The 17,931-nt window shown below is 43.9% G+C and overlaps 1 protein-coding gene across 1 annotated transcript; it reads right to left on the bottom strand.

The window, feature by feature from the left end:
• Nucleotides 1-6,832: 6,832 nt before the first annotated feature.
• On the bottom strand, nucleotides 6,833-17,862 carry LOC110502325 (L-threonine ammonia-lyase). Its single transcript, XM_021580267.2, has 11 exons — nucleotides 16,985-17,862; nucleotides 13,498-13,858; nucleotides 13,103-13,219; nucleotides 12,742-12,983; nucleotides 12,453-12,618; nucleotides 12,180-12,282; nucleotides 11,946-12,021; nucleotides 10,572-10,697; nucleotides 10,200-10,367; nucleotides 7,986-8,043; nucleotides 6,833-7,437 (listed from the first exon to the last, which is right to left on the bottom strand). The coding sequence occupies exons 1-11, from the start codon at nucleotides 17,671-17,673 to the stop codon at nucleotides 7,339-7,341; spliced, it is 2,205 nt and encodes a 734-aa protein (XP_021435942.1). The 5' UTR covers nucleotides 17,674-17,862; the 3' UTR covers nucleotides 6,833-7,338.
• Nucleotides 17,863-17,931: the final 69 nt, after the last annotated feature.

Here is a 17,931-nt window from a genome sequence, read left to right as displayed (position 1 = left end):
TTAGAACCATACAGTGGTGACCAGTCATTCAGGGAAGGTGGGGCTGTAAGCCCACATTTGTAGCAAAAAAAAGCCTGTTTTGCGTGTTATTTATTATTAATACGTGTCGCACATCAGTTTACAAACAATGTAAAGAAAAAATATATATCATTGAGTTAATAACAGTGCATACAAACATGGTCTCTTTTTTTGTTTTCTTGAGTAAGGCAGCTCCAAAATGCAGGTGTTTCAGTCTAGCTCAGTGGTTTCTGTGGTGGTGGGGCAAGCCAGCAGAAAATACGGAGCGTTGTGCAGTGATTGGCTCAGTGTTCTATCACTCATGGGGACACTAAGTCACTGCCAAGTCTAAGGGTAGAGCTCGAAAACTCAAGCCCCTTGGGTGCTGCTATAGAGTTACATTAGAAGTGCACATCCAAGAAGGCTCAAGATCATTGGCCACAGATAAAATGACGTCAAATCACGTTATATCTATAGTAGCTTGATTGGACTGATTGTGTCAACCTCATACTTTCAAAATCTTAGCTAGCAGTCATCTTCATGAATCAAGTCGACCATCAAGTCCTCTGGTAAATCCTTTTTAATCCTTGTTATATGAAGAGAAATAATGACGAAAAATTACAGATAAAACATCAGTGCTCATCCGCCATTTGACATAAACAAGTTGGAAATCTCAAATTCAACAATGAGTGGTTTGTAAGGACTCGGTGCCTAACTGCAAGCATTGCAAAGCCATCGTTAGCCTGCTATTCAGTGGAGTGACTTTGTGGTCCCAAATCTAAGATTAAGGGTCTCTTTTCCTAGTTTACAATAATAAACATTCAACATTGACCATGCTGTCAATGAAGCATGATTTGTGCCGCATTCAATACCACTGTTAACTTGGAACAGCAAAATCTGAATAGTGAGTTCAAGACAACTGGGAACTCGGGAAAAACGAGATCCGACTGGGAAAATATGTTTTGGACTATCATCCAACTCGGAATTGTAAATCAGGAACTCGGGCCTCTTTCTAGAGCTACGACCTGAAGATCACTAACGTCATCATGATTCAACCTTGTTTTCTGAGTTCCCAGTTGTCTTGAAAGCACCATAAATCCAGAGAATGCCAAACTTAGATGACAAAGTTTGATGACAAAATTTGCACACTAAGGACTGCTTCGCCACTTTCCTGTTCAAGTGAGCACAGCACAACAAGCTGAGTCCAAAAATGTCTTGTATGCTGCTGCGTAAATTATGGAATATGTCAGGGAGATGTGTATACTGTAGCTAAGAAAGTAATACTAAGTGTATGTAGTGTAGTAAACTGTTAGTAGCCCATGTGTCTCACCCTAATAATTTGGTCTATTTTCACCTTTTAATTTCGCCTACTGTTCTGACTTGGTGGTGCACATAGCCTATAACCTGTTTTAGAGAAATGTAATCATTGAATATTGTAAAAGCTTTGATTGTCTGCTAATATGCCCCCTTTATTTATCCTATGGTTCTGACTTGGTGTACAGTCATGGCCAAAATTTTTTGAGTATGACATTTCACAAAGTCTGCTGCCTCAGTTTGTATGATGGCAATTTGCAAATACTCCAGAATGTTATGAAGAGTGATCAGATGAATTGCAATTAATTGCAAAGTCCCTCTTTGCCATGCAAATGAACTGAATCCCCCAAAAAACATTTCCACTACATTTCAGCCCTGCCACAAAAGGAACGGCTGACATCATGTCAGTGATTCTCTCGTTAACACAGGTGTGAGTGTTGACGAGGACAAGGCTGGAGATCACTCTGTCATGCTGATTGAGTTCGAATAACAGACTGGAAGCTTCAAAAGGAGGGTAGTGCTTGGAATCATTGTTCTTCCTCTGTCAATCATGGTTACCTGCAAGGAAACACGTGCCGTCATCATTGCTTTGCACAAAAAGGGCTTCAAAGGCAAGGATATTGCTGCCAGTAAGATTGCACCTAAATCAACCATTTATCGAATCATCAAGAACTTCAAGGAGAGCGGTTCAATTGTTGTGAAGAAGGCTTCAGGGCGCCCAAGAAAGTCCAGCAAGCGCCAGGACCGTCTCCTAAAGTTGATTCAGCTGCGGGATCGGGGCACCACCAGTACAGAGCTTGCTCAGGAATGGCAGCAGGCAGGTGTGAGTGCATCTGCACGCACAGTGAGGCGAAGACTTTTGGAGGATGGCCTGGTGTCAAGAAGGGCAGCAAAGAAGCCACTTCTCTCCAGGGAAACATCAGGGACAGACTGATATTCTGCAAAAGGTACAGGGATTGGACTGCTGAGGACGGGGGTAAAGAATCCCCTTTCCGATTGTTTGGGGCATCCAGAAAAAAGCTTGTCCGGAGAAGACAAGGTGAGCGCTACCATCAGTCCTGTGTCATGCCAACAGTAAAGCATCCTGAGACCATTCATGTGTGGGGTTGCTTCTCAGCCAAGGGAGTGGGCTCACTCATAATTTTGCCTAAGAACACAGCCATGAATAAAGAATGGTACCAACACATCCTCCGAGAGCAACTTCTCCCAACCATCCAGGAGCAGTTTTGTGACGAACAATTCCTTTTCAAGCATGATGGAGCACCTTGCCATAAGGCAAAATTGATAACTAAGTGGCTCGGGGAACAAAACATCGATATTTTGGGTCCATGGCCAGGAAACTCCCCAGACCTAAATCCCATTGAGAACTTGTGGTGGGTGGACAAACAAAAACCCACACATTCTGACAATCTCCAAGCATTGATTATGCAAGAATGGGCTGCCATCAGTCAGGATGTGGCCCAGAAGTTAATTGACAGCATGCCAAAAAGAAGGGTCGACATTGCAAATATTGACTCTTCGCATCAACTTCATGTAATTGTCAATAAAAGCCTTTGACACTTATGAAATGCTTGTAATTATACTTCAGTATTCCATAGTAACATCTGACAGAAATATCTAAAGCCACTGAAGCAGCAAACTTTGTGGAAATTAATATTTGTGTCATTCTCAAAACTTTTGGCCACGACTGTACAAGGAGAACACCGTAAGAAAGGCCCATTTTCTGAATTCTGTCGCTGTACATTTCAAAAGTCCTGAACAAGTAGTTATATTGACTACGTCCACCATAGCTACCGCATTAATGTCTTAATTGAAATTACGGATTGCCTCTTATCCGCTTGTCGTCCCCTTATGCCATAGTTTGTACATCTCAATTATCAGTAGAAACCACATTTGTTTAAGCAAGTCAGCCACATCAGCTATGTTTTTTTAAAAGGCCGTAAATGAGGCTGAATGAACTGTTGCAGTGGTAAGCTGATGGGACTCTGCTGATGGGACTCTGCTGTTGGGACAGCTTTATGTGGGCCCATACAGTTTGTGGGCAATGTTTGTCACCATTATAGTGCAATTAATGTATTGTTTAGTGTTGTGTGGTGGCTTTACTGGCATGCATACCACCATTTTTTATTTTATTGCCCCAACAAGATTTACAGTGAGGGAAAAAAGTACTTGATCCCCTGCTGATTTTGTACGTTCTCTCTCGTCATGTCCTCTAAAACCAATTATTGCATGCGCGAAAATAGTGGTATTGATAAGCCGCTTGAGAACGTTCCTGTTTCTTGTTAATTAAATTCTCATTGTGTTGCGCAGTTTGAATACGCAGACCTTCGTCATGATCGATGGGGCCTTTTTTTTTACAGAAGCTTGAACCTGATGTGGGCATTTAAATGCTGTCTGCTTTTGTTTTGGCGTTTAGCAGAACGATCAATGTTCTTTAGGTCACTGTACCCCTCTTTGGCCAAAGGCTGACTTTCCAAAAAGCAAGCAAGGCCAGCAATACTTTGATGAGAGGCTCCCTGTTAACCAGCTACTGTTATACTTTTGACACCAATTGGTATTGAACGCCCTCACCTTTTCATCCTTCTCCGTGAAACTGATCTCAGGCAGAGGTCGACCCTCTGTTTTAATTCACTTCTTTTCCGTGTACCCCCAGAGAATGAAAGGGGTTCTTCAACAAAAAGTCATCAAAACTTCAGGTAGCGCTGGCGGCAAAAACTGCACACTGGAGCTGGGAGCTAGCTAGCTAGCTGCTGCTACTTAATTAAGTTAGCATGGCAAATTCAAATAAATTGCACTAACTGGACACAAAAGTTCTAAAACCAAGAAAACAATGTATAATCAAACTCCTCCGTGTCAGGTAATTTTAAGGAACTAACTTGAATTGTATAATATCCCAAAATTGCTCAACTATCACTTTTCAATCTCTATCCAATCATGTCACCAACTCACCAAGCTTCTCAACACATAGAACCCTGTCCCGCCTTATTCCGCAGCACAATCCCAATACAACACACTAGGTTCATTCGCTGATCCTAATCCAGTTCATACTGCAAAAGCTTTGATTGGTTGGAGGTCGTCCTCCGGAAGTGGTCATAATTACCATGTAGGTCTATGGAAGGGGGTGAGGCCTACGAGCCTCCTAGGTTTTGTATTGAAGTCTATGTACCCAGGGGAGGACAGAAGCTAGCTGTCCTCCAGCTACACCGTGGCGCTACCCCAGCGAGTGCTGTTGGTTACTATAGACCTTCATTGCAAAACAGTGTGCTTTAATCAGTTATTTGGTGACATATGAATATATTTAGTATAGTTCTATCTAAAAAAGATACATTTTGTAATGTTTCACTATTTTTATTTTTAGGAAATTTCACTGAGGAGGATGGTCCTCCCCTTCCTCCTCTGAGGAGCCTCCACTGTTTGGAGGATATATTGGGTGCGTTCGTAAATTCACTCTGGCTACCTACTCCGATTTCAGAGCACTCTCGTCTGATTGTGCCAGAGTGACACAGGTATTGTTAAGCCCGAGACAAAGTCGAGATCCGGCAAACCGTGCAAATATATCCTCCAAACACAAGCTTCAAGGACATTATCACTTTTGTATGGGTTACCAGCATATTCAAATACTGATTGACATGTTTTCAATAAAAACGTTATTTTGGTGCATTTATTCATACTATTTCATCCTTCCACAAGATATAGTCCCGACACAAATCTACCTAAGCCAGCTGGTCGTTTGTTCTATCTGTTTGGTTGCTAGAGACCCAGTCGTTTGTTCTAAATGTTTCATTGCCATACTGGCTAGCAATGTCAAAAAGTCCAGCCAGATTAAATAGCTGCATTTGCATTTGTTTAAGCTGTTTTCTCGTGACATTTATTTGGATACATCCATAACAATGAGCTAATGAGGTGCGATTTTGCCTGGCAAAGAAAATGTTCTCACTCGCCAGGACACTGTTGTTCAGAGGAGCTAGCCAACAACACAGCTAACACAATCACTTCAAACTGATAGACATTTCAAATTGACATTTCTTTCTTCTTTATATCCATCAAAATTATGCCATCTGGGCCTCCCGGGTGGCGCAGTGGTTAAGGGCGCTGTACTGCAGCGCCAGCTGTGCCATCAGAGTTCCTGGGTTTGCGCCCAGGCTCTGTCGTAACCGGCCGCGACCGGGAGGTCCGTGAGGTGACGCACAATTGGCCTAGCGTCGCCCGGGTTAGGGAGGGCTTGGTCGGTAGGGGTGTCCTTGTCTCATCGCGCACCAGCGACTCCTGTGGCGGGCTGGGCGCAGTGTGCGCTAACCAAGGTGGCCAGGTGCACAGTGTTTCCTCCGGCGCATTGGTGCGGCTGGCTTCCGGGTTGGATGCGTGCTGTGTTAAGAAACAGTGCGGCTTGATTGGGTTGTGTATCGGAGGACGCATGACTTTCAACCTTCGTCTCTCCCGAGCCCGTATGGGAGTTGTAGCGATGAGACAAGATAGTAGCTACTACAACAATTGGATACCACGAAATTGGGGAGAAAAAGGGGTAAAATAAAAAAATGTTTAAAAAATTATGCCATCTGATTTATGATTTCGACTGGCTGAGAAAGCGCTGCCTGCCTCTCCGTCTCTCCCCTCACAGTTTCTGTGGCTGTGTCGCAGGATTTATTGCCATTACAGGAGAGTAATTCATTATCTGTCAGTAGCTATCTATTTGATTACTTTGATTAACACAGAGCTTACATCTCCTCCTGCTAATATCTCCCCAGGCACTGTCATTATGTTTATTGAATCATTGTTGCTCCAGTCGAGTCTCTTTCAAAAGCTCCAGCTTGCCTTGGGTCTGGTTCCCGAGACTTGCACCAGCTATTAAAGCTATCACTGTCTTAATTTTGATACAACTGGTCATCTTACAGATGATAAACTGGAGAAGCTTGAGGGGACAGTTCATAGGCACCTAATCTTGTGGGACATTTGTAATATCTCAGTATCAATAGCTGACTCGGTTCGTAGATGACGACGTGTTTCTCTGTCTTAGCTGCCGTGGATTGGTAAGAAGTATAGGACATTGGGAGGTCTAGATTGCTTCATTGATATATAGTGGTCAGTTTCTTAGTACTGACCAGGCCAAAGTAGCACAGTGGGGTCAGAATGTCCTCTGCTAACGAACTTAGGGAATTAGCCCATCTAAATCATCCCGTCTCTCCTCTGGCACTGTCTCCACTCATTAATCAATGAGATGTCATCTTCTGAACCATGAGGTAACTTTTATTTCAAGGCATCGCACACTCCTTCTCCCTCTCTCTCTCTTTCTCTTTCTTTCTCATCCTTTCTCGCTCAGCAAGGAGTGGGGGTTAAAGGATCAGGTCTGACTCTATACAATAGCCCACTTTATTTAGCTCCCGCGATCAAATGAATTGATGGGTAGATAGCAGATGCTCTAACACAACTATGAATAACATGCATTGTGCAGTTGATCCCATTGGCTGACCTTACCTGATCCTGTCTCATCTGAACTGGACATACAAACTACGAAGACAAATCGTTGAATACGTCATCATCATCAACTTTTATTTCCAGAACATAATGCTTTTAATTGTCACTACCACTGTTATGTTAGGATCAGCTGGGCTTAATCATTGTACGAGAAACTGGCCCAAAAGTACCCCCTGAGCTCCCTAATAACAGAAGTATGGGGTGAAAGTATTGTTTTCTCATCAGAGCAGCATATGCAGTAAATCCCATATATTCCCGTATTTAAGTTTATCTCCCTGTATAATCTCTACTAAACAAAAGGCTTTTTTTATACTCACTGATACTCAAAAGCAATTGCAATTCGGTAGTTTTGCAGCAAAAAAAGTTCAATGCATGTGTTATGTGTGAGTTTGCATATACATTCACAATGTTTCTGTTTCATTGTCTGTTTAATTGTGTGTGTGTGTGTGTGTGTGTGTCTGCAAGTGACGTGCATGTGTGCATGCGCGTGCATGCTTTGTCCGTGTGTGTGCGTGTTCAGAGAGAGAGCCGTGACGAGGCCGTGACGTGTGTTGATCACCGGTCCAGCCAGCGTAGTGTGGGATAGCGCTCAGACAGTGTCCTGCGGAGCTGAGTGCTCTGTGTCTTATCTCTGGTCTCCACCACACACTCCACCTGTGAGCACACAACACAGATTTAATCCTAATCATCTCTCACTGCCACACACACACACACACAGTCTGTGAAATGTAAATGAATGATCTCTAAGATTATTACACATTGACCCACACGTTTAGAACATACCACTGTTACGTGGTTGTAGCATGGTGCAACAAGCTCCCAACACACTCAATGCATCTGAAGTCCCTGTCGATTCCAGCCTGTCTCCTTTCTATCACTAGACTTAACCCGGTACATGGTAGTAACATAATATTGTACCTTCCCATAATATACCTGTACATAACTTGTTTTACAGCTGCCAACTTTACAGTCAGTTAAAGTCACACATCTGGAACTTCTAAATCATGCTTGCCATTAGTAGGCAACATCTCAATCAGAGTCATAAACCACTTCCAAATCAATCACATATTGACACTGTCTAGCAGCACTGGTCCAAGAATCCACCACACATCTCACACTACCCTGCACTACCAACACAGCGGCAACGACAGTGTGAAAAGCAGCGGAGTGGATTTTGGGGGAAGAGGGTAAGGCTGTTGTACCAGGGCCTTGAAGAGATCGCCTCTGTCATTGTGTCTACGGTGGCAAACATCCAACAACCTGATGGAGAGGGAGAGAGAGAGAGTGAGGTAGAGAGAGAAAGAAGATGAAAAGAAGCATTACTGAGAGGTGACAGATGTACAGTGCCTTGCAAAATAATTCATCCCCCTTGGCATTGTTCCTATTTTGTTGCATTACAACCTGTAATTTAAATAGATTTGGATGTGGATTTCATGAAATGGACATACACAAAATAGTCCAAATTGGTGAAGTGAAAATGAAAAAAATAACTTGTTTAAAAAAATTCTAAAAAATAAAAAACAGAAAAGTGGTGTGTGCCTATGTATTCACCCCCTTTGCTATGAAGCCCCTAAATAAGATCTGGTGCAACCAATTACCTTCAGAAGTCACATAATTAGTTAAATAAAGTCCACCTATGTGCAATCTAAGTGTCACATGATCTGTCACATGATCTCAGTATATTTACACCTGTTCTGAAAGGCCCCAGAGTCTGCAACACCACTAAGCAAGGGGCACCATGAAGACCAAGGAGCTCTCCAAACAGGTCAGGGACAAAGTTGTGGAGAAGCACAGATCAGGGTTGGGTTATAAAATAAATATCCAAAACTTTGAACATCCCACGGAGCACCATTAAATCCATTATTAAAAAATGGAAAGAATATGGCACCACAACAAACCTGCCAAGAGAGGGCCACCCGCCAAAATTCATGGACCAGGCAAGGAAGCCATTAATCAGAGAGGCAACAAAGAGACCAAAGATAACCTTGAAGGAGCTGCAAAGCTCCACAGTGGAGATTGGAGTATCTGTCCATAGAACCACTTTAAGCAGTACACTCCAAAGAGCTGGGCTTTATGGAAGAGTGGCCAGAAAGCCATTGCATAAAGAAAAAAATTGGTGTTGAACAAAAGGCATGTGGGAAGGTAACACATGGAAGAAGGTACTCTGGTCAGATGAGTCTAAAATTTAGCTTTTTGGCCATCAAGGAAAACACTATGTCTGGCGCAAACCCAACACCTCTTCATCACCCTGAGAACACCATCCCAGCAGAATCATGCTGTGGGGATGTTTTTCATCGGCAGGGACTGGGAAACTGGTCAGAATTGAAGGAATGATGGATGGCGCTAAATACAATGAAAGTCTTGAGGGAAACCTGTTTCAGCCTTCCAGAGTTTTGAGACTGGGATGGAGGTTCACCTTCCAGCAGGACAATGACCCTAAGCATACTGCTAAACCAACACTCAAGTGGTTTAAGGGGAAACATCTAAATGTCTTGGAATAGCCTAGTCAAAGGCCAGACCTCAATCCAATTGAGAATCTGTGGTATGACTTAAAGATTGCTGTACACCAGCGGAACCCATCCAACTTGATGGAGCTTGAGCAGTTTTCCCTTGAAGAATGGGCAAAAATCCCAGTGGCTAGATGTGCCAAGCTTATAGAGACATACTGCAGGAGACTTGCAGCTGTAATTGCTGCAAAAGGTGACTCTACAAAGTATTGACTTTGGGGGGGTGAATAGTTATGCACGCTCAAGTTTTCTTTTTTTTGGTCTTATTTCTTGTTTGTATCACAAGAAAAAATATTTTGCATCTTCAAAGTGGTAGGCATGTTGTGTAAATCAAATGATACAACCCCCCCCAAAAGAAATGTGATTTCCAGGTTGTAAGGCAACAAAATAGGAAAAAATCCAGGGGGTGAATACTTTCGCAAGCCACTGTAAACAGACAGAACGAGAGAAAGAAAAAGTGGATGAGGAGAAAGAGAGGAGCAGACTTCATTCACATTGTTCTTGTTATCAGAGGATTTGTCTGTCCAGACTGAACATCCTGCCAGGTAAAGCCTCCTCCTGTCCTGTGGCTTATTCTGATGCGATCGGATGTGGGGAGAACAGGGTCACGGGGCCAGATTTGGCACAGAGGCATTACCGTCACTGAGAGAGTGTGAGTGATCTAACTATACGCACCATAATCTAACTATACACACTTATCTCCATCCATATGCAGCACAGATATCAGAACTTAGGTGATTAATAAGGTCTGGTAGTACTGGGTTATGGTCAGTCTGTCTGACCATATACTCTGACGTGTGTGTGTGTGTTTCAGAGAAATAGGGAGTAATCAACCGCTTATACACTAGTGTATTTATATTCAGATGTATAGTTCATAACTATCTGTTCTCATGTTAGTGTTTAACTCACTTGATGTCCTCTCGGGCCAGGATGTCCAGTAGCTTGGCCATGTCCCCTGGAAAGTCCGCCAACTGCACCGTAAACTTGTTGACCCGGTCGTCCAGAACCAGGGCTCGGTCAACACACTGTCTGATCAGGTCGAACTCCATGTTAGCACTGCTGACCAACACAGCTACCCTGCAGCGGGCAGACAAGGACATAGATGGAGACTCAATTCATCGGGAATATCAATAGGAAACCTTTTTGACACTATGGGTGAATCCTAATTTCTTTAAGTTGAATGTTCATTTAGTCATGCATTGATGTCAATTGAAGGCTAAGGGTTAGGATTTACTCATATGTTTTGATACAGTAACCCACACTAGCCGTGCGTTAACCCACCTTTTGCCCTTCAGCTCTGGTAGTTGACCAGCCAAGATGGCCGCAAGTCCCATGGCTCCCTCTGTGTCCACCGTGGAGTGTTCAAACTCCTGGAACCTTAGCATGGCTACCAGAGAGTCCTCCTCTCTGTTGAGAAGAGTAAAAGGTCAGGTATACTCAGAGAGAGAGAACAACAATAACGCCACAACAACAGCAGTGCTAAATGACAATGATTGAGACACTTTACTGCACTCTGGGCTCTAATTTGCGACCATCTTGATCCCATATGATCCTAAATATTTAGCTGTAGAAGAAAAATATTCACCCAGATAATACATTGAATGGCAAAATGATATTGGTGTCATTAGGAGCAACAAGTTAAGTTGTTACATTTGTATCATATATTGCGTATACTTTCACCTCACCTGTGAGATTGAAGAGGGAATTCAGCAACTTTTAAAAGTGCTTCTTTATTACAAAAAGTTAAACAAACATTGACCCTTAGATTTGATCAAGGTTTTACAGACATAAAAATAAAGGGGACTTTTACATATTTCAAAATGGCCGCCTATTGGTAAGATTATTGCAAATAATCACGTCATATTTTGTGTTGTATTCCCATTGTGGTTGGTCCCTGAACGCATAGGAGAACATTTAGCAATGTACAAAAGCCTCCTTCTTTTCTATCTGCAAAAGGCTAAGGCAGAGACGCATTTTTGCTTTTAGCATTCTGTTTGCTCCTCAGTTCATGCACCTTGGTTGGAGAGGCAGGTAACCCGGCAGTGTTCACTTCTCTTTGCACCTCACCTGTGAGTACCATGGTTGCACCTTTACAATGCATAGAACTGCTAGTCTTTTGCCCAAACTGTTCAAAATGTAAGACCGGAGCTAACATCTTTCCTTTCCATCGCGGATTCGCAATTCACATTTGATCATTTCAGAAACCATGTTGCGGGCCCCTAACTTGTTTGATAACAAGCAAATGTCCAGTCACGTTACCTAGCTGCCTAACAACCTGGTAACTTGTCCAGTAAGAAGGCACTGGAAGGAAGGAAATGGGCTCCTCCAGGAGATATGGATTCATATAGGCCTAGGGCTCTATTCAATCTGTATCGCTGAAGCGAATGCAGTCTCCGCCACTGTGGGAACATCGTCTTTAATTGTCAATCACGCAACAACGCTGAACCTCCGTGATACGCATTTAATAGAGCCCCTGGTGCTCCTTAGTACTGTCTGGTACTTCTAACCTTGGGAGCATCAGTGCTACCAATATAGAGCCATGGCAACAATCACAGCACTGGGGAACAGAGGGGTGTCTATGTCCAGAAATGTAGAATACTATGACGATGGCAAATGTGTGGTGAGATACCCTCCTCTTCCATAGAGATGTAGTACCTGACAGAGATGACTTTATCCACAAATGTCTTAGCCAGCTGGAAGGTGTGGGTCCCCATTGAGTGCTCAAATAGGTCTGGGGATAGAGAGTGGGTTATAGGCGTTGAGTTCAGTGAGTACAGCGCCATGACAATCTATTTAAGAAAAAGGAAGAAAACGTACAGAGAGAAAAACATATCACAGGGGGTAGAGGTATGGGTTCAGATAGCCTACAGGGGTACAAGTGCACAGTACCTCCATAAAGCTTCTTGTTTGGGGTGCTGTATAGTTCTCTAGTCACCGGGCTGCCTGTTTTGAGGGACTGTAGTAGCAACGGGAATCCTTCTGGTTCAACTCCCTGTCAAAGAGAACAATGGTACATAAATCCCAATATTATTTTGCCGATTTAGTGGACATTCAGTGCTATGCTAAGTATGATGGGGATCCACATTTTGGAGAGCATGTTTGCAACTTACTCACTACGACAATAGTACACTAAACAAATATTCAGAGTTAGGAAACACTTACTATGACAGTGATGCGCGAGTTGAGGTGTTTGATGGCGGCTGCTGTGCCAACCAGTAGACTACACTGCCCACCAGCGGGCACAATGACTGCATCTAGTTTGGGCACCTGCTCATAGATCTCCATGCCTACTGTGCCCAGTCCTGCCAAGTACACAGCACTATCATCCCTGAGCGAGAGACAGAGAGAGAAATACAGTATTACCATGTGCCCATGTGTTAGTGTCACATTGCCATCAGTGCATGTTATAAAACAAAGGAAAGCCATGGGAATGGCTCCCAGGGTGACTTACTCTTCCAGGTAAAGGTATCCGTTCTCCTTGGCCAGGTGGCGGGCGTGGTTCAGGGAGTCCCTGGCCGTGCTGCCGTAGGAGATTACCATGGCGCCGTAGTCACGGTACATCCTGAGGTGGGGCTGGGCACAGCTGGCTGGCATGATGACAAACACTGGGATCCTCAACTCCACCGCATGGTGGGCCACGGCCATGGAGAAGCTACAGTCTGTAGCCACAATCACCCCCTTCTTCTGCTGCTCCTGTGGAGGGGGATTTGGCTAACTGTTAAAGTAATAGTATTTGTTAAGCTTGTTAGCTACTTGTTAGCTTGGACTTTTCCCCAGCTGGAATGCATAGAGAGATGCATTGTGGTGCATACCTGGCTGAGGGAGGTGAGCATGTAGAGAACGCCTCTTTCCTTCACTGAGCCTGTGTAGTGGAGGTGTTCCTTCTTCAGGAAGATCTCCATGCCGTACTGTTTGGACAGTCTGGAGTACTGGGAACACAAACAAGCACGATGCGAGTCAGCTTCCGCATATGAAGCAGGGTTCATCATCTACAGTTATTACTCTTTGGGGAAAAAAAGTACTACTTAAAAGAAACGGAGGGTTCTTCGCCTGTCCCTCATCCAAGAATCCTTTAAGAACCCTTTGGTGAAAAGGCTTTAACTGGACACAAAAGGGTTCTCCTACAGACGAGGGACATCCAAAGAACCCTTTATGGTTCTAGCTGGTACATTTTTTTGTGAGAGTGTATAGAAGGCTCTGAACATACCATGCAGGGGGTCTTCTGCATCCTCATCTGGATTTTGAAGGCTGCAGCACTGATGTCATCGAAGCGGAGGTATTCAGGCTTGGGTGGTGTGATTGCTTTGCTCTCGCTGCCTCTCTTCTTGTTAGTCTTGGGCGGGTCCATCAGCTGGATCTCAGGGACCCCCACCACCTTGGTCTCCTTGGTCTTGACTTCCCCATTGAGGCACTCCTCCTCCTCAATACCAAAGTCCTTCAGGCGCTCTGGGTGGATGAGGGTGGGCCGCAGGCCCGCAACCCCGTTACAAACGGGGGCGTCCTTGTTGTAGGTAGTCTTGGAAGAGGTGGAGCAGCCCTGTTTAGTTGACCCAAGACGCTGCGCCTCGCTGGGGGAGAAAGGAAGATCAACAGGGCTTGGAATTACTCTGTAATGACGGATACAGCTCTTACACATGTATTTCAGGTCAAAGGTCTCAGCAATGGACTAGAGTGATGAGAGGGAGCAGGAGGAGAGAATTGATAATAGGCTGGGTGGATTTTTCAGGAGTAAGATTTGACCATGTGTGTGAACAAGTGGGGAATAGATTAGCCACTGCTTTACAAAGTCTGGGAGTGATGGCAGTAACCTTGTGCTTTGTACAATAGGAGATAATTCACAGAGATCTTCCCATGTCCAGGTACAACTGGCTGTCCCTGATGACAACGGAAATAGCTGTAGGTTTTAACCTATTAACCACACACACACACACACGGCTCTTATGTTGTTGTCTGTTTGGATGGTACAGAGGGGAAGGGAATGGTTGGATTTAATTTAGTCACCCATCATGTTCTCAGAGTTTCACCTCTGCTTGATGTATTTGATCTCTGATTAAACAATGACTCATTTGAATCATTTCAATGCAGTCTTTTAGGGGCATGCAGTAATTAAACGTAACACGCTTTTAATAAAGTTAAATGAGAGAGACGCTTATTATCAGTGATAGTTTGACTAAATCCTGTAACTCAATAACAACTTGGTAGAGCATTTAGTTGGATTGTTCTTAAACCTAGGAGTTAATGTCCAAATATTTCCATAATTGTCAATGGGATTGATAATATAGTTAATTCAACATTTGCAGTATTGTGGTAATTAGGATACATAGTTACAGTTGAAGTCGGAAGTTTACATACACCTTTTTCACAATTCCTGACATTTAATCCAAGTACAAATGTTCTGTCTTAGGTCAGTTAGGATCACCACTTGATTTTAAACATGTGAAATGTCAGAATAATAGTAGAGAGAATTATTTATTTCAGCTTTTATTTCTTTCATCACTTTCACAGTGGGTCAGAAGTTTACATACACTCAATTAGTATTTGGTAGCATTGCCTTTAAATTATTTAACAAACATTAGCCTTCCACAAGTTTCCCACAATAAATTGGGTGAATTTTGGCCCATTCCTCCTGACAGAGCTGGTGTAACTGAGTCAGGTTTGTAGGCCTCCTTGCTCGCACACGTTTTTTCACTTCTGGCCACAAATTTTCTATAGGATTGAGGTCAGGGCTTTGTGATGGCCACTCCCAATATCTTGCCTTTGTTGTCCTTAAGCCATTTTGCCACAACTTTGGAAGTATGCTTGGGGTCATTGTCCATTCAGAAGACCCATTTGCGACCAATCTTAAACTTTCCGACTGATGGCTTGAGATGTTGCATCAATATATCCACATAATTTTCCATCCTCATGATGCCATCTATTTTGTGAAGTGCACCAGTCCCTCCTGCAGCAAAGCACCCCCACAACATGATGCTGCCACCCCCGTGCTTCATGGTTAGGATGGTGTTCTTCGGCTTGCAAGCCTCCCCTTTTTCCTCCAAACATAACGATGGCCATTATAGCCTAACAGTTCTATTTTTGTTTCATCAGACTAGAAGACATTTCTCCAAAAAGTACAATCTTTGTCCCCATGTGGAGTTGCAAACTGATTCGATTTTTTGCACCAAAGTACGTTCATCTCTAGGAGACAGAACGAGTCTCCTTCCTGAGCGGTATGATGGCTGCGTGGTCCCATGGTGTTTATACTTGCATACTATTGTTTGTACAGATGAACGTGGTACCTTCAGGCGTTTGGAAATTGCTGCCAAAGGATGAACCTGACTTGTGGAGGTCTACAATTATTTTTCTGAGGTCTTGGCTGATTTCTTTTGATTTTCCAATGATGTCAAGCAAAGAGGCACTGCGTTTGAAGGTAGGCCTTGAAATACATCCATAGGTACACCTCCAATTGACTCAAATTATGTCAATTAGCCTGTCAGAAGCTTCTAAAGCCATGACATCATTTTCTGGAATTTTCCAAGCTGTTTAAATGCACAGTCAAATTAGTGTATGTAACCTTCTGACCCACTGGAATTGTGATACAGTGAATTATAAGTGAAATAATCTGTCTGTAAACAATTGTTGGAAAAATTACTTGTGTCATGCACAAAGTAGCTGTCCTAACCGACTTGCCAAAACTATAGTTTGTTAACAAGACATGTGTGGAGTGGTTGAAAAACAAGTTTTAATGACTCCAACCTAAGTGTATGTAAACTTCCGACTTCAACTGTATATTATCAGCAATCAGGTCATTCAGAATTAAGGCTCTATTTATAAAGACATACAGGGATTAGATAAGACCGGGGATTAGATTCACCTACTAACATTGCCTTATAAACATTCATAACAACTACATGTAGTATTCATTAAATTTAATTTAAATAACCTAATGCATTCATATACATGCTATTGTATGATATATTATGTTTTGGGGAGACTCCTTTTCAAAAGTCACTTAGTTTTGCTCACATTATATGCACTACTGAAATGGATAGACTGTATGTCATGATTCAAACCAGCTGTTCAAATATAACTTCACTTTAAGTTTCCATTGTGTATACACCACAGGAGGTTGGTGGCACCTTAATTGGGGAGGACGGGCTCGTGGTAATGGCTGGACCGGAATAGTATCAAATATCTCAAACACATGGTTTCCATGTGTTTGATGCCATTCCATTTAATCCATTCCAGACATTATTATGACCCATCCTCCCCTCAGCAGCCTCCACTGGTATACACATGGGCATAATTTCCAAGAGCTAAGTCATAGCAACGACGTCAAGATACAAACAGCACTAGCACATAAAACCACCAGGTGGAGTTACTCTGTTGACGTTCTATTTCCCTAATATCCAATGTATTTGGCTCTGTTTCCTGTTTCACAACCAGTCGTTCTATTAATATCGTCTACTCAGCCATAAGAGCTGCTTTACCCTTTCACCCCATTCCCCAGTTAACCCTCTGACACTAATGTCCATCTACACCATTTGCCTCTTTAATCCTTCACACTTTCTCTCAGTAATGCCACCTCTCCGTCTCCTTTCTACTGTCTCAGAATGTGGAAGACCCCAAGCTTCTCTCTGTCTTTCGCTCTCTCCTTTATCGCTCTCTCTCTCTCTCTCTCTCTTTAGGTCCTTCCCTGTGTCCAGTCTGTTTACCTGGGGAGGAAGAAGAGGATGAAGGATAGAACCAGGCGGAGGAGGAGGCATATCAGAACGTGGAAGGCTGGCAAGAGAAATCTGTTCCCCGGGTCTGGAGAGGGTATCACAGGGGCAGGGACATGGCTAAGGGGGGCCTTGGCTACTACTGTGGACCTGGAGAGAGCAGGGGAGGAAGCTCGAGGTGGTGGAGGTGCTGTTTCTGATGGAGGAGGAGGACAACAGGGATTGGAGATGGCGTTAGATTTGGGGACAGAAAGGGGTTTACTGGTGGCTCTAGAGGACTTGGTAGATATCCTTGCACGAGGAGAAGGAAGATGGTGGAGACTGGAGGTTGTGGCTGGTGTGGTTAGTTGACCTTGGGGAGAGAGAAGAAGTGCAGAACAAGGATGAAGGAGAACAGGAAGAGGTGCAACACGAGGTGCAGAAGGAGCCACAGCAGGAGTCACTGCAGGAGAAGCGGCAGTGGGAGTATTTGGTTCCTTAGGGTGTTGGGGGGGTACGTCTACAGCCAGGGCTCGGGTGGGAAATCCCTCTGTGTCTAATGGGGTACAGTGGATGGGTGATGAATCTGTAGAGTCCCACCTCTGCCAGAAGGGGTCATTCTCATCACTATCGCTGAATCCCACTCTGTTAGGCGATCCATCTCTGATATAGTTGGCGTAGATGAACTGGGCGGCAAAGTTCATCCTGGACCACTTTTTCAGCTATAGTCCCAGGATCCACTCTGGATAAGTCCCGAAAAGTCCTCTCCCTGCTCCTCCTGTGTTGCGCGTCCAGGAGTGTGTGGGACAGTGTGTCGGCTCAGAGCGCTCCCACTGTGTTAACTGCACTGCCCTGGATCCCTTCCTGGGGCTATTTAAGGAGCGATTACCCAGAGGCACATGCCCGCCCGCCTCCCAGCCCTCCAGCCCAGCTTGCCTCCAGCCCTGGCCTGGCCCCTCCTT

This window comes from Oncorhynchus mykiss, chromosome 23 (assembly GCF_013265735.2).
Source record: "Oncorhynchus mykiss isolate Arlee chromosome 23, USDA_OmykA_1.1, whole genome shotgun sequence".
Classification (NCBI taxonomy): Eukaryota; Metazoa; Chordata; class Actinopteri; order Salmoniformes; family Salmonidae; genus Oncorhynchus; species Oncorhynchus mykiss.
This window is presented reverse-complemented; position numbering and strand designations above follow the sequence as displayed.

Bases quoted from the DNA above. Each gene is read 5' to 3' on its own strand.
- LOC110502325 (XM_021580267.2), bottom strand. From the start codon at position 17,673: ATGAACTTTGCCGCCCAGTTCATCTACGCCAACTATATCAGAGATGGA. The intron at 12,984-13,102 runs GTATGCACCACA...CCCCCTCCACAG, and splicing joins TGCTCACCTCCCTCAGCCAG to GAGCAGCAGAAGAAGGGGGT. The intron at 8,044-10,199 runs GTGAGTTAAACA...CCTCTCCATCAG, and splicing joins CTGGCCCGAGAGGACATCAA to GTTGTTGGATGTTTGCCACC.